The 25,069-nt window shown below is 43.0% G+C and overlaps 3 protein-coding genes across 4 annotated transcripts; 1 reads left to right on the top strand and 2 right to left on the bottom strand.

The window, feature by feature from the left end:
* Positions 1 to 384: 384 nt before the first annotated feature.
* Positions 385 to 7,848, top strand: cpdp (CPD photolyase). Its single transcript, XM_034038213.3, has 10 exons — positions 385 to 604; positions 1,580 to 2,106; positions 2,964 to 3,109; positions 3,285 to 3,467; positions 3,964 to 4,122; positions 4,686 to 4,884; positions 5,060 to 5,212; positions 5,497 to 5,618; positions 6,032 to 6,191; positions 6,282 to 7,848. The coding sequence occupies exons 1-10, from the start codon at positions 591 to 593 to the stop codon at positions 6,434 to 6,436; spliced, it is 1,818 nt and encodes a 605-aa protein (XP_033894104.3). The 5' UTR covers positions 385 to 590; the 3' UTR covers positions 6,437 to 7,848.
* On the bottom strand, positions 7,836 to 8,891 carry LOC117422957 (receptor-transporting protein 3-like). The gene is made up of 2 exons (XM_034038215.3): positions 8,583 to 8,891; positions 7,836 to 8,240 (listed from the first exon to the last, which is right to left on the bottom strand). Exons 1-2 carry the CDS (start codon positions 8,723 to 8,725, stop codon positions 7,889 to 7,891), a joined length of 495 nt encoding a protein of 164 aa, XP_033894106.3. The 5' UTR covers positions 8,726 to 8,891; the 3' UTR covers positions 7,836 to 7,888.
* Positions 8,892 to 14,009: 5,118 nt separating this feature from the next.
* Positions 14,010 to 23,639, bottom strand: LOC117422925 (programmed cell death protein 1-like). 2 transcript variants are annotated; one of them, XM_034038170.3, is made up of 5 exons: positions 23,513 to 23,639; positions 18,998 to 19,360; positions 17,598 to 17,747; positions 14,741 to 14,781; positions 14,010 to 14,309 (listed from the first exon to the last, which is right to left on the bottom strand). In XM_034038170.3, the coding sequence occupies exons 1-5, from the start codon at positions 23,574 to 23,576 to the stop codon at positions 14,118 to 14,120; spliced, it is 810 nt and encodes a 269-aa protein (XP_033894061.3). In that variant the 5' UTR covers positions 23,577 to 23,639; the 3' UTR covers positions 14,010 to 14,117. The 2 variants fall into 2 exon arrangements, with proteins under 2 accessions (XP_033894061.3, XP_058845633.1); XM_058989650.1 differs by lacking the exon at positions 23,513 to 23,639 and adding an exon at positions 22,970 to 23,344.
* Positions 23,640 to 25,069: the final 1,430 nt, after the last annotated feature.

The following is a 25,069-nucleotide window of genomic DNA, read 5'->3' as shown; positions in this document are numbered from 1 at the left end:
GTAAACTAGATTTACAAATTGTATTTGCATAGATGCTCCATGCGCACGCTGAGCCACGCTGCAGCAGGGGCTTCATTGCTATGAAGTTCTTATCTAATCACCGAGGGACTAACATGTTCCATAAATCAGGCATGTGATCGTCTCCCTGTGTAGAATGTGCTGGAGTACACCCCAGAAATACTTTTTATTTTTGATATTTCAGCAGATACATAAGTCATCTTGGCAACCAAAACTATCTGGAGCACAGACTTCCTAACCATGCCCGGCCATTTGAGAGCAGGGACATTCCCATGTGTGTCTTGATAGCCCGCCTACAACTGAATTTATTTACCAAAGAAAGCAACACCGCCCCACCCACATACACACTGGGGTTCTGTGGTCTGATACCTCACAAGCACATCACTCTGTGTTAGTCGCGAAGGACCCTTTCCAGGAAGTATGGCGCGCCAGCTTACGTCATATAAAACCGCTCTATATTGCAAAGCAGGGGTCGTTGTGTAATCACGGCGGATGCCACGAAAAACTGGAGAGAGAGAGAGAGAGAGAGAACGGAGTTTTGCACAATATAGTTAGAGTGCAAAACACTGTGCATGTTGCACAGCGGGTAGGAAATGTCTTTAAATTAACCCTAGTACATTATAGTGTACATTTATTAGAATTATTATTTGAAATTGTTTGCGTACTCGGTACTAGCAAAATGTGTAATTTTCATGTTTTCTTCATCATCCCAGGACCGTCGAAGTAAATAATATATGTGTAAATGCAAAACTGTTTCCTGCATACAGTTGCTTATTAGTGTATTGCTCAATAAACAAAAACGAAACCACAAAAAAAAAAAAAAAACACCACGCGTGTCTTTCGCAAAACAAACACAGCGGTGACGATACCTGCGTGAACGTGGGGAACTTCCGTTTTTCTTTGTCTTTTTATTTTTTTTCTTCCTCTTGCCTGAGTTTATTAGTATTATTTGTTAAATGTTTACACTAAGCATCTGGTTTTATCCAAAGATGTGTTGTACAGCGTTTTAGTCGTGCTAGTAGTACAATCCAGGAAAGATAAGGGTACCATCCTGCGCAAGTGACAAGACGTGTGTGTTCATTTGTGCAGATCATCGGATGGGTCTGTCTGTACCGTTGTAATGAAACAGAGTGATTTTTAAAAAAAAAACAAAAACACAGCGGGATTTCCTGCAATGGGAGCAGTCACTGCTGCATTGTATGGAAGCATTGTCTTGCACTGGGAATGACGCAGAATCACACTGGCTATCACAGGGTTTCCTTAATAATACGCTGCTGATGAAATCAATCTGTAATGTTATCCTGGCAGGGTTTATTTTGAGATGCTGGAGCTCCCTTTAGGTCTGTATTGACTTGACAGCACCCACATTTTAAATGACCCTCCTCTCTGCTGTTTTTTAAAAGAGAATTTCTGAGTTGCAGCAATAAAAATAAATCTAGGTTTCTTTGGACTTCTTTTTCTAAGAGGTTGCCGTACCTGTATTGCCTGAGTTACTGATATAAATAAATGACTGGCTTCTTTGAATTTAAATATTCTGAGCGTCTCTTTTCTCTCTGTCCAGACTCTCCCTGCTGCAGACTCACAGGATCTTTCCCCGTTGCAACGCTGTCTCTCGGGGGCAAGTCACACATTCATTCTTTGCTCCCTGTGGGTGTGCCAGCATGGCGGAAAAACCAGGCAAGCCGAGGAAAACCAAGGATGAGAACGGGAATGCGGGAAAGAGAGACCAAAAGGTAGTGGAGGGAGGCAGGCAGGCTGGGTCTAGCAGCGGCAGAGAAGCGAAAGCTGCAAGGAAGCAGGAACCAGGGAAGAGGGAGACGACGCTGTGGGGATCGAGCGGGGACGAGCTTTCAAACACAGGCGCCAGGAAGAAACGGAGACTGGGTGGAGGGGATGCTGTCACATCACCACCGGGGGGAGTGGGGGGGCTGGCAAGCTCAATAAAGGAGTCCAGGCTGCAGGCAGGGCCGTCGGTGAAGGAATTCGAGTTCAACAAGAAGCGAGTGCGCCTCATCTCCGAGGCCGTGGAGATGAAGGACGGCTCGGAAGGCATCGTGTACTGGATGTCCCGGGACCAGAGAGTGCAAGGTAACTTAGGGGAGGGAGGGAGGGGCAGGGTGCACACTGAGCTTCAGCACCATGGTAACTCAGGGGAGGGAGGGAGGGAGGGAGGGAGGGAGGGAGGGAGGGGCAGGGTGCACACTGAGCTTCAGCACCATGGTAACTCAGGGGAGGGAGGGAGGGGCAGGGTGCACACTGAGCTTCAGCACCATGGTAACTCAGCGGGGGGAGGGAGGGAGGGGCAGGGTGCACACTGAGCTTCAGCACCATGGTAACTCAGGGGAGGGAGGGAGGGAGGGGCAGGGTGCACACTGAGCTTCAGCACCATGGTAACTCAGGGGAGGGAGGGAGGGGCAGGGTGCACACTGAGCTTCAGCACCATGGTAACTCAGGGGAGGGAGGGAGGGGCAGGGTGCACACTGAGCTTCAGCACCATGGGCTGGTGCTGTGCGTGGGTGTCGCGGCTGGGATAAACTGCAGTAAAGGGTTGCACATACAGCATGACTTAGTGGCCACACTGTTTGGTCAAATACTGTGTTAGCATAATTACCCTTAATGTGCCCTGTCTGTACCTGGGTCGATATGCTCATCTTCTCGTGTCTTCATAATGTTGTTTTCAAAGCTGGGACTGATCTCGAGATTCTGGACCAACAAACAAACAAACAAACACACTGCTGATGGGGTTTGAGATGTCTTTTTCAGGATTCATCCATTCATAAAAAAGAGGGGATTCACAAAACGTGCATTCCTGTGAAAATGATTGAAATGCAGAGAGATGGAGCTGGACTGTTGCTGGCTCGCAGCCGGGTCTGTTCTGGTCTGTAATTCTTTGATTTACTGTTTTCATGGTTTGCAATACACAGATGATCGTTTGTGTGTTGCAGATAACTGGGCTCTCCTGTACGCTCAGCACCTGGCCCTGAGTCACGAGCTCCCACTCCACGTGTGTTTCTGCCTGGTGCCACGCTTCCTCGATGCCACCATCCGACACTTCGGCTTCATGCTGCGAGGCCTGGAGGAGGTGGCCAAGGTACTACTAATTCATAATATATATATATATATATAATATGTGTGTACTATACTATAAATAGTGGTAGAAGAAAGAAACATGCTGTGAATCAGACTGCATGTCCCAGCTGCTACTACCTGTCGTTATTATTACCTGGGGATGCAAAGCTCTGTGTCTCCTTGCTTCCCGTTGTCAGGAGTGTGCAGAGCTGAACATATCTTTCCACCTGCTGACGGGCTACGCGAAGGACGTGTTGCCGGAGTTCGTGCAGATGCGGGGGGCAGGGGGCGTGGTCACAGACTTCTCCCCGCTGCGCGTCCCCCTGCAGTGGGTCCAGGATGTGAAGGAGAGGCTGCCGCGGGACGTCCCGTTAGTGCAGGTACCCATCGATCCCACCGCAGGGGCATGACGTGGCTCTCTCTGGACTCCTCCGGATCAGGGGGTCTCAACTCTGATCCTCATGTGCCGTTAGCAGTCCAGGTTATTTCAGCCAGGACGCAAGTCATTGTTTTAAGGGTGCATTGATTTCTAGTGCACTTCAAACAGCACTGGTAATTAGCCGTTGTCAGGTTTACATGGCGTTACTGTTAGAAATGTACTTTGTCCCTGACAAATAGGTCAAAATAAATACAGTAAAAGTGATTACTATTGCAGCCAGCCTCTGACACGTGAGAGTACACAATACAACAACAAAGAAACAGAAATAAAAACCTGGTTCAACAGAGGTGCTTGAGTACCAAGGTTAAAAACCACTGTTTACAGACAGGTCTGTGAAATACGCTGATCCTGTGAGTGAGTGCTCCTCCAGGTCCATCCCTCATCCAGTTATTAGTCGTTGTGTTTTGATCTCGTCTGCTGATTGCTTTCTAACGCAGGTAGATGCTCACAACATCGTTCCCTGCTGGGTCGCGTCGGAGAAACAGGAATACGGAGCCAGAACTATCCGCAAGAAGATCCACGACAAGCTTTCCGAATACCTGACAGAGTTTCCTCCGGTGCTCCGACACCCTCACGGCGCCGGGTGCGAAGTGGAGGTGCGTCAGCAGGAATCTCCCTGCTTTCCCAATCCGGGAGTTTCTTCCCATCCAGCCCCTAATTACGCATTTTAACTGTGTCATATGACAGCACTTGCTTGATCCACAAGTGAGTGGTCACTGACTGCACTACTCCTGTCCTCCACCGGGTTTCACTATACAGCAGAAAATAACAGAGTCATGTGTATTGTACTGTGCATGCATGCTGCAGGGTGACCCCCCCCTCTGTGCATGCTGCAGGGTAACCCCCCCTCTGTGCATGCATGCTGCAGGGTAACCCCCCCTCTGTGCATGCGTGCTGCAGGGTGACCCACCCTCTGTGCATGCGTGCTGCAGGGTGACCCCCCTCTGTGCATGCGTGCTGCAGGGTGACCCCCCTCTGTGCATGCGTGCTGCAGGGTAACCCCCCCTCTGTGCATGCGTGCTGCAGGGTGACCCCCCCTCTGTGCATGCGTGCTGCACGGTGCAGTACTGGATATCAGTGGCAGAACGGCTGATTTCTTGTGTGTATCTGACTGTATTGTATCTCTGTTTCTGAGTGTTGGGGTGTCTCTCCCGTGCAGGCAGTGGACTGGGAACAAGCCCGCTCCAGCCTGGAAGTGGACCGCAGTGTGAAGGAGGTAGACTGGGCTCGACCCGGGACAGAGGAGGGCCTGGCGATGCTCGAGTCCTTCATCAAGGAACGCCTCAAATTGTTTGGGTCTGAACGCAACAACCCGAACCGGCCCGCGCTCAGCAACCTGTCTCCCTGGTTCCACTTCGGTCAGTACAGTGCTGCTTGTTCTTTTAATGTGGAGCACATTTCCATCATAAAAGGCAGTGGCTGAATGTTTTGCCCATGTGCTGTACTGAAAGTATTGCAGCTGTAGGTGCTGTAGTTCCTCACAGCCCTGATGTGTGACAGTGTGTATGACCGAGTTCTCCCCTCTGCTCGCAGGGCAGGTCTCTGTGCAGCGTGCCGTGCTGGAGGTGCGGAAGTGCGGCTCGAAGCACTGGCAGTCTGTCCACAGCTTCGTCGAGGAGGCGGTGGTGCGCCGAGAGCTGGCCGACAACTTCTGTTACTACAACAAGAACTACGATCGCGTAGAGGGTGAGCGAGGCTACAAAACTGCAGAAACAATATTTTACAAACACAAAAGCATGCATTATTATTATGAATATTAATAATAATACAGTGATAATTGTAAATGCATACACTGCTTTTTTTCCTCCTTGGTATAGAAGTATCCCTTCTAGATTTCAATAGTAGACCAGCAGGGGTCGCCACTAGATTTTCAGAAGTCTTTCCCTGCTGCTTATTTCCAGATCGTTGCTGTGATTGGGCTAACTTGTAGTAGTGTGTGTTGATTGTGGTTGCTGCACTGTCCCTTGTAGGTGCCTCTGACTGGGCCAGGAAGACCCTGCAGGACCACGCGCAGGACGAGCGCTCTCACCTGTACTCCCGGGCTCAGCTAGAGGAGGGAAAGACACACGACCCGCTGTGGAACGCAGCTCAGGTATGAAGCAGCGTGCGCCACACTCGCACAGTGCGGTGTGGAGAGCAGTGTACGTGAGGACTTTGCAGTGACTGCCAGTTACTGTCGATTTTATATTCCAAAGCCCAGTGTGGGCATGGATCCGTACAATAATGAAAGTTGGGGCTAAAATTAATTCTCCTGCATTGAAATAAGTTTTATTTTAACACAATTTTTATATGTTTGAAGTAAATGCTTAAAAATGATGGGGACGTGTTCTAGATCATCGTATGGTAGGATTTGTCAGGTTTCTGAACCATGAGGACTATAAACAATCCCATTGATAGACACACTCACGCAGTGTCCCGTGCTGTGCTCTCCTCCTGGTGCTTCGCCCTGTAACGCACAGTCTCTCCCTCTCTCTGTCTCCCTCTCTCTCGCTCTCTCTCTCTCAGCTCCAGATGGCTCTTGAGGGGAAGATGCATGGCTTCCTGCGGATGTACTGGGCGAAGAAGATCCTGGAGTGGACGAGCTGCCCGGAGGAGGCACTGGAGACAGCGCTGTACCTCAACGACCGCTACGAGCTGGACGGACGAGACCCAAATGGATACGTCGGTCAGTCCACACCGCTGACAGACGCTGACAGTGTCTTTCCAATGTGTTCACTGTCATTTCTAAGTCTGTGACTCTACTTCTCCTCTCCAGGCTGCATGTGGTCTATCTGTGGGATCCATGACCAGGGCTGGGGGGAGAGACCGGTCTTCGGGAAGATCCGCTTCATGAACTACGCAGGGTGCAAGAGGAAGTTTGACGTGGGGCAGTTTGAGCGCAAGTACCACCCTGAGAAATCCACCGTCTGAACAGAGAGTGAGAGTGGGATTGATTGCCTGAGCTCTCCTTCAAGTGCTGCACCTCGCCTAAGACCTTCTGATTGGTGTGATTTGTGGTGGTGATTCTGTGTCTACTTCTATAAAGTAGAGCAAGTCCAACTCACACTATAAGCAAAATATTAGCTTCTGTCCAGATAATTTATTTAGACACAAAAACCATCGCAATTAATGACACTGTCAATATGACAAAGGCACTGTTATTCGGAACATGGCAAGTGCTTTATAAGACAGCGGTGTCAGGAGAGAAGCGTAAAGTTCTGTTCCTGCTTGCATACTGCTGAGTGTGGGGATGTGATGTTTCTATTCATGTAAAAATCTATTGTGTGTTTTTTTTTGTTTTGTTCTGATGAACTTGCTTGTAATGTAGAACCTCTTTGAAAGGTCAGTATAGGGTTTACGTCTCGTCACATTAACATCACTCTGTGTGAAAGACAGGGAGAGCTTTCCAAGATATATCTCTGTATGGCTGGCACTGGGAAGTGTAAGACACAGTGACATGTTCAAGATAGAAACACATTGCAATGTGGTTGGAAAGGGTGCACTTGATTAAGAAAAAAATGTAAACAAAATTCAAAAGGGTTTTGCTTGTCCTCTGCTTTTATTGTGTAATCAAAAAATCCAGCCTCAAGCACATACAGATAATAAATAAAGATAAACAGGGTATTCATGGTAAATAAACTAAATAAATAACATCATTAACACCATCATTAGTGTATTCAAATCCCAATTCTTCATGCTCTGCAACTGCATTTAACTGTGGAGTGGACGCAGTGCTTGCACACAGATACGTTTTATAGAGCTGTTTGCTCAGGATTGTATTTCTGCACTCTGAGCTTAATAAATTGTACATTACTTGCATTAACAATGCAGCTCCCTCCCCTTCAAGGCACAGAACAAACAGCAGATGATCAATTACAACCTCGGCCAGGTTTTCTGTTCTGTGTTACAGCTCTGTCTGGAGAGGACTGTATTTCCTGATTTTATCAACGGATTTGTCCATTGGTACTATGCTGATGAATTTATTCTTTACAAACTTCGGATTTGAGAGTTTTGCTTTCACAGCTATTAATGATTATGTAAGAGCCCCTGGATAACACATAAAGCAACGATACAGAATAAATGGAGCTGGTCTGCAGTAGGATACGGAATGTATCAGAGTCCCAAGAGTCCCAAGAAAGAATGCGTTACTTCCCTGCTGTTATATGAAACATTGCAGATGAGCTTCATACATGTTTCTAAAATAAAAAAAGATTGTCCAACATTAATATAACATTAAGGCTGTATTTCATATTTTATATTTTATTGGAATGCTGTAGCTTATTTGGCATGTGTCCACTTGTGTCTGAAGTTTGATTAAACAGAACTGTAAAACAGGGCAATCACGCATGTCATAAAGCAGTGTTTTATGTTTCTATTGACTCATTAACTCGAGACCCCTCCGCGGCTGCAGATGCCAAGGCGGCAGCCCTCGCAGTGCCTGGACTCGTGAGGCCCGTCTATATTCCCGGCGATGAAGAATCTGGTTGTGTTCTCCCCCACGTTCTCCTTGTAGCACTTCTTGCGGATCTTCAGCATGAGTTTGTCCATCAGGACGGTGATGTTCTCCTCGCTGACCTGTGGCTGCTCGAGGTTCGGTGTGAGGCACTTCCTACACTCCTGCTTGCAGCAGCGCACCTTCACGGTGCCTCTGCCCTCCAAGGCATTGAGCTTCATGTGGAACAAGACCGGGACCTGCGCCGAGGCCCACGTGTGGCGACACTGCGAGCAGCAGAACCTGGAAGAGAAGTGCTGGCAGCTTTACTTGCAGTGATGAGGTGTCCTTTAGAACAGCAAAGGAATGTTTTTTTTATGCTAAGCAGAGGTTAGGATTTTTTTTTCAAAGACTTCCATACTGCATACAGCCCAGTGATTTTGCTAAACACTGAGCTACTCAAACCCACTGCCCTCCACAGTGCAGCCCAGCACTCTAACCACTGAGCTGCTCAACCCCACTGCCCTCCACACTGCAGCCCAGCACTCTAACCACTGAGCTGTTCAACCCCACTGCCCTCCACACTGCAGCCCAGCACTTTTAACTCAGCTACCTCAATTTCTTCACAATTGTGACTTGTCTTACCTTGCAAAAGTATTGCGGATGTAATTTTCCCAGCCCGGTTCAGTAGAGTTTATGTTGTTATCGAACTCAATCCACCATCTGTCTCTGCGCCCCAGTTCCTGAATCTTCTCTTGGAATATGTTCACCCAATCGCTTTGTGCCATCTTGTCCAGTCAGCTCAGTTTTGTCTGGGTGTTTTAATGAATGTATCTGAAGTTTTTCACCTCTTCTTGTTAACAGATTCCTGATCGAGCAGACGGACGGTAGTCGCTTCCCACTGTTCAGGGCTACTGTTCAGTTCCCAATGCTCAGTTTCTGCATCGCTGTATTTATACTCTTGTCTGGCTGCGAATGTCATTCTCCAGTCAGCTGATCAGCTTCTCCAGACAGTAAATGGAAACTGAAACTGATTTCTGGTTCAGTTTTGTTTAGTCCTATACTGCTGACTAATAGCAGCTGGCTGGTTTGTTTACCTGAGTGTTGCTATGCAGAACTTAAAACCCATCTATCTTTTTATTTACATCATTTTATTTTGCATGGATGTAAAACCCCTGTACCCCAGTGTACCCCCAGGCGTGAAACTTTAGAAGCATGTAGAAAGGCACTGGAAAATAAAGTAGATAAGTACATGATAATATGATCAAGATAGTTTTAGAAAATAGTTATTTTACATTTGGAAATAGAAGTTACAAACAGAATAATGGCACAGCAATAGGCTCAAAATTAAGTTTTGCAAGCACGTATATGGACAAATAAGAGGAAATGTTATTGAGTAAACCAGACAAGAAGCCATTTGAATACATAAGATATGTGGATGACATATTTGGAATATGGACACATGGACAAGAATCTTGTACAGTTTCATAAATTTGCATCAGGACCTACACATGTCATCTGCACTAAAAGACTGGGCATAAGAATAAAAAGAATTGTTCTAATCAAAATGACTACAAAAAACAGAGAAAGGAATTACAAATAAATCTTAAGAAATGGATATAAAGAACAAATTATTGAGAGAGAATTGAGAAAAGTTGACAAACTCAATAGGAATGAGCTACTTGATTATCAGAAAAGTTAAGAGAGGGTTAAGAGAGTACCATTAATAATGACATATTCTAATGTTACCCAACATTTCAAAAATAGTGTGGAAGCATTCACATATATGGCATCAAAAAGCTATAAATACCTCCAATGTTTGTTTCCACTTTCCCTTGACAAAGGTATGTTAAACATATCAGAATGTTGGGAAGTTGGCTCTTTGAGCAAAAATGTATATATCTATAGTTTACAGGTTTACTGTGTAATCTTCTATTTAATGTATGGATACCGTACCCCCTACTTGGAGCACTACAGTTAGTTTGTCATTGTGAGAAATATCATTGGGATACTATTATACCAGTGAAAAGAAACTATTCAAACCATTTAACTGTGGAGTGGATAATGTGCTTGCGCACGCAACCGTTTTATAGAGTTGTTACTCAGGATTGCATTCTGAGCTTAATCCATCATACGTTATCAATGAACAATACAGCTCTCTCCCCTTCAGGGAACAGCACACACAGTATCCTGCTCTGGTTTTCCCCATTCCAGTTTTAGTTATCTTCACAGATTAAACCTGTCTTAACACATTTTTATTTTGATGCTTTTGTAGCTGTGCAAAACTAGTAAGGCATCATATAGAAAGGGTCATGGAGCTGATCTCTATGGTTTCAGTTTAGTATTCCTGATCACTGTATCATATAGAAAGGGTCATGGAGCTGATCTCTATGGTTTCAGTTTAGTATTCCTGATCACTGTATCATATAGAAAGGGTCATGGAGCTGATCTCTATGGTTTCAGTTTCGTATTCCTGATCACAGTATCATAGAAAGGGTCATGTAGCTGATCTCTATGGTTTCAGTTTCGTATTCCTGATCACAGTGCAATGACTCAGTGTGGCTGAGGGCCAAATAAACAGGAGAGGCAGGGCCTGCCTGCAGTCCCCTTAAACCCCCAGCAGCAGTACAATCTTCTTATGGTATTGTGACTGACAACACTGTTCAGATCTTCTTAACATTTGACCCCAATTTGGCTGTTAAACACATTTCTGCACTAGCCAGCAGAGAAAAGAGAACAGCGGCCCATCATAGCCTATTCTAACAAACTTAAGTGTTACACACCGCCAGTGTTTATTTAAAAACGCACTGAATACAACATTCAAGCGCATGTCACTAACATACAGGGTGTCATCTGCCACGTTTACTGGGGGGAATAAAATACTCAAACTACAAAACAGTTGGAAAGCGTCTACTGTAGTAAAGATACATCACGTTTTTATAATAATAATAATAATAATAATAATAATAATAATAATAATAATAATAATAATAATAATAATAATAAGAGTAGTGGTTAGGGCTCTGGACTCTTGACCAGAGGGTTGTGGGTTCAATCCCCGGTTGGGGACACTGCTGCTGTACCCTTGAGCAAGGTACTTTACCTAGATTGCTCCAGGAAAAACCCAGCTGTATAAATGAGTAATTGTATGTAAAAATAATGTGATATCTTCTGACAATTGTAAGTCGCCCTGGATAAGGGCGTCTGCTAAGAAATAAATAATAATAATAATTATTAAGGATAACTAAAAGGAAATAACAACATACGCTTTAATGCTACAAACACAATTTGCCAAACAAAACGTACACTGAATTGCCATGCTATATGGAATACGTTTGAATATCATCTGTACAAAAGATATTTTCCAGCAGAAAGACATTGTCAGTACAAAATCTATTTTCCCTGCCCGGAATGGAAACTGAAAGAGTGGAGGCAGGAGACACGCCCCGTCAAATCGCACCCTGCTACATATTTTGCATAAAATATTTTCTAAACAAAGTTGTTAAGGCAGGAGAAAGTCTGACAAAAAATCAAGCACATCCGATCGACTTAATTTATTAAACGTAAATAAATGACCAACAAAATAATGACACAAATAAACCCGTTGTTTCATCCATCTGCCGTGCAAAAAACAAACAAAAACAGCTTCATTCATTTCTTTCTGGATCTCTTGTAGCACAGTAAAGGAAATGGATGAAATCAAGTCATTCTGTCTGTTTTTTGACATCCTAGTAAATACAGTTGCTTGAGAGCAGCAATCCGCGAGCAAACATTTCTGTTCACTGTCGTGCCGAATATGCGCATGCGTCAGCCTTTAGTTTCATACAAATAGATTCATCGCCATGTTAACTTTCGGTATTATACATTAAATGCACTTTACAGACATCAAAACCGTCTAGAAACGGCAAAACACAAAACAGATCAAGTGAAATTTAAATGAATACAGTAGTTATTACTTTCCATTCTGCCTTCTTTTTCGGATGTAACATTTGCTTTGAAATATTCACTATAGCAGACGCCTCTCATTTTTAAATTAAAGATACAAGCATTTAAAATCCTTTGCTGAACGACATGTATGCCTAATACGAGTACAGTGTGTGTAGTAATAATAATAATAATAATAATAATAATAATAATAATAATAATACTAGCACGAATTCATAGGTCATTATTACATTTCTATGTAATAACAGTTTTAATTGCGTACTGTATTTATTGTAAAGCCCATTTACAACCTACTTACTGTATTCTACCTTTAAAAATGCCTGCAAAACACAAGCACCAAAATAAGACTTTTAGGCATGGTTAATTTAGGCATGTTGAATCTAGGAGTTAGGTTTTCTCTTGAGTTTTAGACAATATTTCAGTTTTTTGTTACATTGAACATTATTATATTATAATGTTACACAAATATTTATATACAGTATATTAATGTTTAATTGAATGTATTTATTTTTTTCATTTTGAAATCGAGGAGGCTCTGCCTCCCTTGCATTCTGTAAGGAGCCTCCACTGTGCTGTACAGTGCTGGCCTGTAGTGCTGTAATCAATCTCTTCTATTATAGAGGAGAAATCCTGCCTTTACACAGTGTGACTAGAGTAAGGAAGCCTGTCTCTAAGTACCATAACGTTTTCTTAAGTTCAGTCAGTGCAGTACCTTCAGTCTGCACAACAACACACCATATGTTTTTCATTTTCTCATCAATATTTGAGCAGTTGCTGGGAAATGCAGGCACAGCCCACACAACACAGAGGGCTGAGAGCCGGGGGAGGAGGAACGTGAGTGTTTACTGATATCAACACTGCTGCGTGTTTCACCAGCAAATTAGCAGCACCTTCCTGTGGTATTTTCACCTCAGCGGTTAAACTTCGCCTGCGCAGCGCGACCGTGCAAGGTGTTCACAACGAGGCAGCGTCTAATAAAACAGCGTGCTGGAACTTGGATCAGCGGCAGCAAGAGTAAAGCGCAAAAACACGGGCGATTTGAAGACAGGCTGTGCCACGAAACAGACAAAGAAAAAGAAAGGACTGCAAGGTGCAGCCCTCAGCAGCGCTACTGCGACTGTCGATGGTATCTGTCTGGCAGCTGCATGACTCAAATCACCCCTACGCAACCCCTGTAACAATGCGGCGTAGCTAGAAATATGCAAATGCTGCGTGTGCTGAGTACACAGGGCTGAGCTGTGACGACTAATCTCTCCAGCAGTGGAACCTTTTTCTTTCTTCTGCAAGCCACGGATGTTATCTGCTCTGTCACAATCTACAACAGCCCGGTTTAAACGACTCCCGCTGGAGTCAGAGCCTGCATGCTTATTTGGACAATAGACACCGACACAGTATAAAAATTACTCCCGCTAGAGTCAGTGCCTGCATGCTTATTGGGACAATAGAGACCGACACAGTGTAAAAACTACTCCTGCTGGAGTCACAGCCTGCATGCTTATTGGGACAATAAAGACAGGGGGGCTGAGAGCACTGGCGACTGAAACTCTCTGTCTTTGTGACGGAACACTGCCCTCTGGCGGTTTTATATGAATAGAATCCTTAATAACGCCTCTAGGAAAACCCAAAGAATCACACACACACATTTGTACAAATGTATTTTTATTTATTATATATATATATATATATATATATATATATATATATATATATATACTGTATATAAATTGTGCATATAAATAACAACATGAAATCTGTATATGTTACAGTTATTCCCACACACCATCTTTTTCAGGAGTCACTCGCTTAGCATCATTTCATTTCACCTCTTTTTATACAGAAAGTGTAAGTGCAGATTTAAAGTAAATACGAGCTGCAGTGTGGAAAGTAGTGGGATCAAATAATGATATAAATAGCTATCTGAAGTGCTTGTTGAGAGCAGAACTGCAGTAGCAGCAGGCTGTGTTCTACGTGATGGGAACTGTACATGCATTCATCTATTTATGAATCAATGTTTTATTTACATTCTTCTGTCAGCTTTTGGTACCGAATCTGTGGGTGGGGGTGTGGGGTTGGGGGTGTGGGGTTGAGTGGGTGTGGGGGTGGGGGTTAACGTTGGGGGTTGGAAGTTGGGGGGTGCTGGTTATTTCTTGTCAGGTCAGCAGCAGTGAGGTCTGATTGGCACAGCGGCCTCTCTCTCTCTCTCTCTCTCTCTCTCTCTCTCTCTCTCTCTCTCTGCTACCTGCCATGACTCCAGCAGTGCCGACCCCCCGACCCCCCCTCCTGTCCTGCAGGGAAGGTGATGGTGGCGTATTCCACGTGGTCGTTGTGGTCCGGCATCGTGGCTGGAGGAAGGGCGTCGCGCCTCGGGAATTCCAGGACCCCGTACTTGATGGAGTAGACTGGCATGGCCTGGGATGGCTTGCTCTCCTGAAACACACACATACATGTCATTCAGAGCTGATCTTACACAATCACTGGCAGAAGAAAGCGCGGTAAATAGCTAACAGGGTGGGCTAATAAAGATGTAAGGGGGGTTTGTTTGAGAAAACTGACAAAGGAAGCCACACTGTACATTTACCAGCCAGGATGAATGTTTAGTGAGCCTGGTTATATATATATATATATATATATATATATATATATATATATATATATATATATATATATATATATATATATATCAGTAAACAAAAGGATCATTTATGCATTGATTTACTAGTTGATTAGGCAGATGTAGTTATTTGGGCTATTAATGAAAGTGCAGGATTAGCCGGGATGCCTAGTCGTGATGAAATCTTGCTGCAGAGTAAACATTTCCTCGATAGGCAATGCAACAGGAGGCAGACAGTCCACCTTACCTGCTGGCGTTTGATTGTGTTGAGCTGTGGGCTGGAGGTGCCTGGAACGAGAGGACTGTGGTTAGCTGCGTGGTTTCTGATTTCTCTCTCAGTTCAGAGTACAACCGTAACTTTGAGGCTGATTACTGTAATCGTGGGAACGCTGCGCTCACAGGACCGTAAACACAAACAAAACAACCATTCGGAAAATATGAGTGCAGCGCATTTGTCCCCACTGTCGCTGGATAAGCCTCTGGCTTCAGGCTTGTCTGTTTGTCTGAATGGAGGACATGGTGCGGGGTTTGTGGGTCAGTGAATGAGTGGGGAAAGCTTGTGATACCAGTGACTGTTCACTGCTTCTGATTCACACACATCATTACAAAAAACAGTCACCTGGATTTCAAAGAGCGCTACAGTGCGTGTCAAATACACCACAGCATGTATGGAACAACTATATTACTGAATATATTCTTTAAACGTATTTCACACCCTAGCCATTATATATTTCTAAGAATGGCACTATACTTATATTGTACAGTACACCCTCGCTGTGACAAACCTGCTGGAGTCCAAGCCTTTTGTTTGTTATATCGAGGGTTTCGCTATAGCGAACGGACAACCAAAATGAAGGATAAGCTGTTGGAGTGAGTTCATGAGATGAGATTGTGAATACAAGTAGAACTACACGTACCTGTTCATCTCATGCATGCAGTATTCTGCCTTTGCGTTACCCTGTTCATTAAAGAATTAAAACGCAGTACAGAAAGCACAAATCTTGACTTGAAGGTGAACATTTATTCAAAATCAATCTGACACGAATTGTTTCAAAGTGCACCAAATCTTAATCCAGCATGCAAGAATCTCAAACTAAGTTTTTATTCCAAATTAATGCAGATCCCAAGTTTTTTTTTAATCAATTTTGCTTCGCGGCATGGTTGCTTAACAAGCGAAAAAAGTGCTTTTTGAAAAACCTATATTCACGACAGAGACAGGCCTGCATTACTCCTTATTTCAAACGATCAATATACTTTCCAGCTCTGTTGCAACATAAAATGATTTTCATTTCGGAGGCATAGTTACACAGCGTGCGTTATTTATTAGGAGTTGATTTCACTGCGGAGGTGGCATCCTGTGCATACAGAGATGTTGTTGTGTGTGTGTATGGTTGCTGGTTGCTGTGTGTGTGTGAATGGTTGCTGGTTGATGTGTGTGTGTATGGTTGCTGTGTGTGTGTGAATGGTTGCTGGTTGATGTGTGTGTGTATGGTTGCTGTGTGTGTGTGAATGGTTGCTGGTTGTTGTGTGTGTGAATGGTTGCTGTGTGTGTGTGAATGGTTGCTGGTTGTTGTGTGTGTGTATGGTTGCTGGTTGCTGTGTGTGTGAATGGTTGCTGGTTGCTGTGTGTGTGAATGGTTGCTGGTTGCTGTGTGTGAATGGTTGCTGGTTGCTGTGTGTGTGAATGGTTGCTGTTGCTGTGTGTGTGAATGGTTGCTGGTTGCTGTGTGTGTGAATGGTTGCTGGTTGCTGTGTGTGTGTGAATGGTTGCTGGTTGTTGTGTGTGTGAATGGTTGCTGGTTGCTGTGTGTGTGAATGGTTGCTGGTTGTTGTGTGTGTGAATGGTTGCTGGTTGATGTGTGTGTGAATGGTTGCTGGTTGCTGTGTGTGTGAATGGTTGCTGGTTGCTGTGTGTGTGTGAATGGTTGCTGGTTGCTGTGTGTGTGAATGGTTGCTGGTTGCTGTGTGTGTGAATGGTTGCTGGTTGATGTGTGTGTATGGTTGCTGGTTGCTGTGTGTGTGAATGGTTGCTGGTTGCTGTGTGTGTGTGAATGGTTGCTGGTTGATGTGTGTGTGTGAATGGTTGCTGGTTGATGTGTATGTGAATGGTTGCTGGTTGATGTGTGTGTATGGTTGCTGGTTGCTGTGTGTGTGAATGGTTGCTGGTTGCTGTGTGTGTGAATGGTTGCTGGTTGATGTGTGTGTGTGTGAATGGTTGCTGGTTGTTGTGTGTGTGAATGGTTGCTGGTTGATGTGTGTGTGTGAATGGTTGCTGGTTGATGTGTGTGTGAATGGTTGCTGGTTGCTGTGTGTGTGTGAATGGTTGCTGGTTGATATGTGTGTGTGAATGGTTGCTGGTTGATGTGTGTGTGAATGGTTGCTGGTTGATGTGTGTGTGTGAATGGTTGCTGGTTGATGTGTGTGTGAATGGTTGCTGGTTGATGTGTGAGTGTGAATGGTTGCTGGTTGTTGTGTGTGTGAATGGTTGCTGGTTGATGTGTGTGTGTGAATGGTTGCTGGTTGCTGTGTGTGTGTGAATGGTTGCTGGTTGCTGTGTGTGTGTGAATGGTTGCTGGTTGCTGTGTGTGTGAATGGTTGCTGGTTGATGTGTGTGAATGGTTGCTGGTTGTTGTGTGTGTGAATGGTTGCTGGTTGCTGTGTGTGGGTGAATGGTTGCTGGTTGATGTGTGTGTATGGTTGCTGGTTGCTGTGTGTGTGAATGGTTGCTGGTTGCTGTGTGTGGGTGAATGGTTGCTGGTTGATGTGTGTGTGTGAAAAGGTGGTGGTTGTTGTGTGTGTGAATGGTTGCTGGTTGATGTGTGTGTGAATGGTTGCTGGCTGACTACCTCCTGGTAATAGAATATTTTACATTAATTCTGCAAATTATCTATAAGCACTGTTAATGTGATTACATTTAGAAAAAATTGCCTACGGTCACATTTTTTTAAATTACATTTTTATAAAAACATTTTTTTCATATTTTTTTTAACTCTATGGGCGACGAGAAGATGACAAGTTGACAAGACCATACATACATTAAAGAAAGTGAACGTTGTACAATGACACACAGTAATACAAGTCATATCTCGTGAAGTGCCTCATACCTTTATTCCGATCCCAGATGAGGAACACAGTGATACTGAGCACTAGAAGCAGCAGGGCCGTGACAGTCACGGAGGCAGCAATGAGGGCATTCTGGGGAATGCTGTGATCCTGAGGATGGCTGTCTGCAGTGCCCGCGGGGTCTGACAAATCTGAAAACATTGAACACCTTCATTATTATTTGATTATCTTGATTTTAGTCTTTGATTCCAGCACTTTATATTTGGGACAGAAAAAAAACTGAGCGAAGAAGTGATTTAAGCTAGCTTTTACAGTGATTCAAGAACATGAAATGCCTGTTTGAAAATGCTTTGTGTGTATGTGATTACTTCTTCCCTCTCTTACGGGTAACAATTGAGAAAACAGTTGAGAAAATATAGATAGATAGATAGATAGATAGATAGATAGATAGATAGATAGATCTCAGCACTGGCTTAGTAACAAAGGTATTGCTCCCTCCCATCCCTTTATTAAGTTGTGTTGAAAATGCTCTGAATTCAACATCCCAATCTAAAGGATGTGCAACGTGAAAATGAATGGAATTACAAAAAGTGTGATTGATTGTAGCATCATTGTGTTGACCTGACTAACTTGCATAAGTCATCATGTGGTATCATTACAGCGCAGTGGAAAACAGGGCACCTGTGCATAAGTGCTGATGTGATTTCTCCAGTTGCCTACTAGTCCTTGCTAAGCAGAGTGCTGAGAACTGCCTAGTCTGTGACTCAGTCCCCTTTTGACACAGCTGGCTTTGTGTTCTGTCGGAAACAACACTCACAGCTATCACCACTTCCTGGGTTTCTCTGCAAACGCGATCATGGATTTTCCTCGGGCCGCTTCATTACTCCATGGGCAATGGTTTTCTATGAAAATGCTCCCACTTACCTATTTATTGTAAAAGCATTATGCATTATTACTATTGTTTCTGAAAGATCTTTGACGATATGACAAATGTAAACACATATTTGTACATAGTTCCTGTTTCTTTAACTCAGTCGAGAGTTGACATGAGTTATTTAACCATGAATTATTATTTAACCCCGAGGGTGTGCTGTGGTGTTCATTAGTATAACAGCTGGACCTTGTGTCAGGAGTGCTCACCTGTCTGATTGATGTAAGAGCTCCCTGTGTCAGGAGCGCTCACCTGTCTGATTGATGTAAGAGCTCTCTGTGTCAGGAGCGCTCACCTGTCTGATTGATGTAAGAGCTCCCTGTGTCAGGAGCGCTCACCTGTCTGATTGATGTAAGAGCTCCCTGTGTCAGGAGCGCTCACCTGTCTGATTGATGTAAGAGCTCCCTGTGTCAGGAGTGCTCACCTGTCTGATTGATGTAAGAGCTCCCTGTGTCAGGAGCGCTCACCTGTCTGATTGATGTAAGAGCTCCCTGTGTCAGGAGTGCTCACCTGTCTGATTGGTGTAAGAGCTTTCTTTGGTTCTGACGGTCAGGTTGATAGAATTGCTGACTTCGATTTTGGAGTTAAGGACGTAGTTGCACTGGTACACCCCAGAGTCATTCTTAATGAGTCCTGAAATGTACAGTGTGGCTGTCTGTGTCTCTCCTTGCCAGGTAAATGTTAGCCTTTTTTCATTAAATGTGTTTCCCTGCCCTCCCTTGAAATTGATCTCTGCAATCTTCTGTTGATACTTGTTCAGGTTCAGGTTCATGCTTTCAGTGGCGCTGAGTTTCTTTGGAAATGTGAAATTGAGTGTTAGAATCTGTCCTTCTTCCTTGCTTGAGAAGTTCAGTTTTGAAGGCTGAGAGTCTCCTGAAAAAAGAAAAATATATATTTAAAAAAGTTTCTTACTGAATGTGGCTGTGCTTAAGTTTTACTGCACAAACATTTCTTCTGTTAAGTAGTTTCAACACTTTCCAGTCAGTGTCTCTGCTGTGTTTGTACACAGTAGTTACAATGTTATTGTGTATAGGTACAATGTACTTAACATATAAATCTTTTTGCACGATATATGCACACATTTGTATCAGAAAAGGGTTAGGGTTAGGTTTATAGTCAGGGTTAGGTTTACTTAGGATTGGGGATAAGATTAGGGTTAAGGTTATATCATGCAATGAAACATTAAGTACATTGTAACTATGTATAATACCATTGTAATTATATGTAAGTAAACATCTATTTACTATGTAAATACACAGTCATTAGAGACACTGAATGTAAAGTGTTACCAATAAAATACAAGCAGATTCTTAATACCATTCCTCATGAACGTTTTCACAGTAAATGTGCACGTTGTTTTTTCCCATGCTTACCCATGTTGTTTAAGATGCCTAATTAAAGCACAAAGCGGTCTAACATTTTCACACGAGACACACCCAGAGGTTTGCATGCGGGTAGGTATACACCACAGTATATAACACATTATTATTGTCAAATATTTCCCGATGCAGACTGAGATTAACACACAGCTGAGCCCGTGGTTTACGAGAAACGCAGCCCTCAGGCCTGTGGGGTTTGAGGATGTGTTGAACTGGAGCTGACAGCTCCCTCGGCCGCCACGTATCCTGTGTGAAAACGACTGCTTTAGCCGATGCATCGCCTGTGGTTGATTTAGAAAATAAAACCATTATTTCCTTTGATTATTAATAATCAAATAGCAAGGCTCTTTGAATTCCAGTAAGAATGGTGACGCAGAACATCACAGAGACCAGCACAGAAGACATTGCTGCAGGAAGGCGAGACAGGTGAGAGAAGGCGTGCGTACAATTAAACAGCAAATAAATACACACAAAAAGAAATAGCAGCTCTGCCCTTAGGAAAGTTTATTACAGTATTTGCACTTTTATCATGCTATAGTAATCTATGCATTTAAGATACTTTCCCCTGGTTTGCCATGTTTATTAATGTTCTTTCCCGTACCTCGCTGTTCTTTACAATGCTTATCTGTACTTTAGCATGCTTTCACTGGGCTATATTACACTTTGCATGGATTTTACTCTGTTGCTATATTAATTACACTTCAGTTGCACATAGTCACAGTGTGTTGGGTTTTTTATTGAACTGCATATATGTGTAATTAGAAACTTTTATTTTTATTTTTTGGGGGATTCTACTATGCAACTGTATGGTGTTAATACAGTTCATGTAATCCCACCTGAATATCATTCTCATGAAATAATACAACTAAAAAAGGGTTAAATTGAGACTTTTGGAATGTACAATCCTTAACAAATAATCCTCTGGTCCCCCTTTTAATTAAGATGATTAATCTCAGTAAGCTTCTCCGGGGAAAAATATTTCCGCCCTCCTCTTCCCTCCTGGTTTAGGTTGAATTGATTAAGCACTGGTCTAACATTAAGACTTATATCTAAGCATTTGATAGCATCGGCGTTCAAGTTTACCTGGTTAACATGAAATACATTCAGAGCTATGAAATACTCAGTAGTACTGAAAGAAACCTAAATTCATTGACATGATACGGATCACTTTATAACAAGTACAACCTGTCTGTAATGGGAATGTAATTACATACATTCATACAAACATGTGATTTACTATTTCAATTCAAATCCATACTTAACCCTGACAATAACATGAATTCAAAGATCCCCAACATGAGAAAGAACTCAGGGTGTCCTGGATTTCATATGAATCCAGCAGGAAATATGCTAGTTCAAATGTTGACCCTTTTTTAAAGTGTAGTTCATTTGCCTATCTGCAGATTCCCACTGTAAATGTTAATAAGAGCTATGGTGATTATATAGATAATGTTGCATTGGGTAGTGTGTGTGATATGAGAATGCAATGCCCACCAAGCACCCCATCCCAAGGGACTGCATTCCATTCTCCTTTATCACACACTACCCCATGCAGTATATATTGCACTATTTTTTATAATCTTTGGTGAGCAACTTTCTTTTCCTGGCTGAGACGCGAGCGAGAGAAGACAGCAGCTCTGAGAGGTATGGTTTGAATTCCTTTCAGCTTGACGGGAGCTTGCGTTGCTGGTGTTAATGAGCGTGTATTTCCTTTAATAACAGGAATATCAACTGGATGAGACCATTGAAAAGATTGCTCACCAGTTATAATAGACTTGTATCAGTCAGTGGTTACAGACTTATATCAGTGGAAGAATACAATGCAATCTGTTGTTGGTGTTTTAAAACCGATATGACTCAGTTAATGAGTTAACGATGGCAGTTTCCACTAAACATGCCTGAATGTACATAAACCACTGTATTAAAAGAGTGAAATACACAGCAGCTGTGTTATTTTATAATGCTGTGAGGGTTTGGAACATTGTAGAATGGAGTGAAAACTACAACACACAAAGAACCCTCACTGCACGAGCAAGCTTCCTGCTGAACCAAACCGAAAAAGGAACACTGCTAGATACTGCAGAAATCAATGGACACACATACACTTAAATGAATAAAGAAACAGAGAGACAACAAAGAACATCCTCATTTTTACCAATCCCAATGTATTTATTTAACCAGGGTAGAACCCTTGAGATACACAACTCATTATCAAGGGGTCCTGACAAGAAATAACACCATAAAATCAATGGCAAAAAGAGATGAATCATTCAAAACATAACACCCAGCGAACTCATATTTTTGAAACTTTACAAAATGATTTTCCATGTGCGAAAGCATATCTAACACACAGCATGACAGCATTGCTCCTGCCCGTTTCTCCAGTACAGAGCTGCAGTGTAGCATATCGAGTGACTTTCCCAGTCACTATCTCTTCTGGGATTCAAACCCAGGAAACTCTACATCTCACTCGTTTGTATGAATTGCTACTAAACCTGATATAAGATTAAATAAAAGTGCCGAATAGTGGAAGCTATGACCACTTCATTCTTGCATGGCATTAGATGCCTAGAAAAACATCACTTCTCTTGATCAAAGATGCTGTCTGTTTTATCCCTATATGGATAGCAGCATCATCATTCTCTGGGACAGTTTATTTACACAAGCCTGAGGACTGCACGACAAATGGGTTTCTAACTGTAGACAATACATTGATAATACCGGTAACACTTTCCATGAAGTGTCCCTAATTACTGTGTCTTTACATTGTAGTTACTTAGTAAATACACATGGACTTACACATAATTACAATGTTATTATACATAGTTACAATGTACTTTATGTGTAAAGCTTTGTGCATGATATATGTAAGTACACAATTGTATCAGATAAGGGTTATGGTTAGAGATAGGTTTAGGTTTAGAGTTAGGGTTATAGCATGCTAAAAAATCTACACATTAACTACATTGTTACTATGCATAATAACATTGTAACCATGTTTAAGTACACATGTATTTACTAAGTACCTACTATGTAAATACACAGTAATTCGAGACACTTCATGGAAAGTGTTACCATAATAACATGAATCCCAAGTTCTTACCTGGATCAGAGTCCGTGCTCCCTGATTTCTCAATTCCAAGCCCAGCACAGAGAAAAGACATCAGAGACACAAGAATGGCTAGGAGCTTGTTCGGAACCCGACTCATGCTTAAGTTTTTCAAATAAAATCTCTATGAATTCTTTAATCCTTCAAACAACCTCCCCCTCCCACCACGATGATAACTTCAGAAGGTACAGTACTCAGCAACTTTGTCTGTCTTGTGAAGTGAAGGCTTCAGTCGACACACAAGAAAAGAAACACAATAGTGGATGAATAAGAGAAAAAGAAAAAAACAGCCACAAAAAAAACCCTTTATAAATGTCACTTTCTGTCACATTTTCCACTAGTGAGACGTGAGGGTAGCACATCAATGGAACAGAGAGAGAGAGAGAGAGAGAGAGAGAGAGAGAGAGAGAGAGAGAGAGAGAGAGACTGTTGTGTCTGTGATTTACAATAAAACGCTCCTATTTCACATAAAAGGTTTCTAACAGCACATGTTTCCCCTGCAGGTTATGGCTCTGTAAGCCCGGGGAGCAGCCTTACCTTGCTGGATCAGAAGAAGTAAAAGATGAGTGAGTGCTGATATCACTCTGGTAACCTTCCCCATGCCTCCGGAGCGGTCTGCCTCGGAGCAGAGTCAACAACAATCAAACAGCTTGAGCTGCTCGCTGGCCCTGCTCGAGCTCTTCCTCTCGCAGCCTGTATACAGAGCGGGGAGAGGGGGGGGGGGGTTAACTCAGAAACCTGGGCAAACCTCATCACTGCCTCTGCCAGCCTGTCAGAGCCATGCACAAAACAAAAAGCTGCATACGACATACACACCACAACAAACAAAACCAGTTCACCAAGCGTGCCAACATGCTGTAACGTTAGAAAGAAAGCATTTGAATTCCATTGCATCGCAACTACACATCTAGACGTGCCTTCATGAAAAACACTTAGTAACGTGCAAGCGCTTTCATTTTGTAGTTTAAAAAATATATATTAAAAAATGTATAGTAATAATATAGTCAATTGTTATTAAAATAATTTAAAAAAATCGAAAATAAGACTAAACAAAACTCAAAACACGTGTGTTTTCCCTAGAGAAATATTTTCAATAAAGCCTTGATGTTGCTGAATGGAGTTCCAACCTCACAACAAACTTAAATTAGCAAACCCTAACTAGAGTGTGACTACAGTGTAACTAACTGTATCTTCAGCTTTATATATAAAAAAAACAACAAATAATAATTTAGCAGTTGTACAACAATAGTGAACAAAAATTTAGCAGTTTAAGCTTTTTCTTTCTTTCTTTCTTTCTTTCTTTCTTTCTTTCTTTCTTTCTTTCTTTCATGTGACACAACATTTGGAAGTGATTTATTCATAAGAGTACTTACACAAAGTATACAGTTACTGCTCTTATCATGAAAGTTTTATGTAATGTCACCTAAAGGAATTGTTATCATTTATTTACACTACCCTTCTTCTAGACCTCTGAAACTACACTGTGACCACACAGTATGCGCACCAGGAGCTCGCACCGCAGTGTCATCCCTGCATCGACCACTCAAAGGACCCCCCCGAGACCACAGCCCAGCTGACAAATGAGTCAGGTTACACAAGACATCCCCCCACGACGCACGCAGCACACTGAGCTGCGCTGGAACTGGGAAGACTGGGAGGCCTGGGGGATCTGCAGTGCCGTAACAGACAAGCTCCATTTGGGGACAGACGAGGCTTTATTTTAATAAACTAAAGGCTGGTTTCACAGTCCCTGGTTAGCACTAATCTTGGAGTACCTAATGTTAATGTATGTAAGGCAGTCCCTGATTAGTGCTAATCAGGGTCTGTGAAACCAGCCATTGGCCAGCTGCAGGAGAGATTGAATAACAATTTGCTTTTGCAAAGGATGCAATGCACAGTAGATACTCTTCATACTGGCACTGATATTGTGGCTCAGACCTGAGAGCTGTGGTACTGGGTGTCAGCGTGACCTAATGGTTAGTGTTGAGACTTGACTGTGTGACCGGTAGGCTTAGCGGTTAGCACCAAGGGTTTAGGAGATCACAGTGTCACAGCTCAGCACAGCTGTAAAACTGCAAGGGTTTAGGAGATCAC

The sequence above is a fragment of the Acipenser ruthenus genome, chromosome 17 (genome assembly GCF_902713425.1).
Source record: "Acipenser ruthenus chromosome 17, fAciRut3.2 maternal haplotype, whole genome shotgun sequence".
Lineage (NCBI taxonomy): Eukaryota > Metazoa > Chordata > Actinopteri > Acipenseriformes > Acipenseridae > Acipenser > Acipenser ruthenus.
This window is presented reverse-complemented; position numbering and strand designations above follow the sequence as displayed.

What these genes read in the sequence shown, in the direction of transcription:
- cpdp (XM_034038213.3), top strand. An exon ending in CCGGGACCAGAGAGTGCAAG is followed by an intron (nt 2,107 to 2,963) that starts GTAACTTAGGGG and finishes TGTGTGTTGCAG; the next exon opens with ATAACTGGGCTCTCCTGTAC. An exon ending in CGCTGTGGAACGCAGCTCAG is followed by an intron (nt 5,619 to 6,031) that starts GTATGAAGCAGC and finishes TCTCTCTCTCAG; the next exon opens with CTCCAGATGGCTCTTGAGGG.
- LOC117422957 (XM_034038215.3), bottom strand. Translation starts at nt 8,725, where the DNA reads ATGGCACAAAGCGATTGGGTGAACATATTCCAAGAGAAGATTCAGGAA. An exon ending in ATCCGCAATACTTTTGCAAG is followed by an intron (nt 8,241 to 8,582) that starts GTAAGACAAGTC and finishes CTTCTCTTCCAG; the next exon opens with GTTCTGCTGCTCGCAGTGTC.
- LOC117422925 (XM_058989650.1), bottom strand. Translation starts at nt 23,075, where the DNA reads ATGAGTCGGGTTCCGAACAAGCTCCTAGCCATTCTTGTGTCTCTGATG. An exon ending in GAGCACGGACTCTGATCCAG is followed by an intron (nt 19,361 to 22,969) that starts GTAAGAACTTGG and finishes TTCTTTTTTCAG; the next exon opens with GAGACTCTCAGCCTTCAAAA. An exon ending in CTCTTACACCAATCAGACAG is followed by an intron (nt 17,748 to 18,997) that starts GTGAGCACTCCT and finishes CAATGTTTTCAG; the next exon opens with ATTTGTCAGACCCCGCGGGC.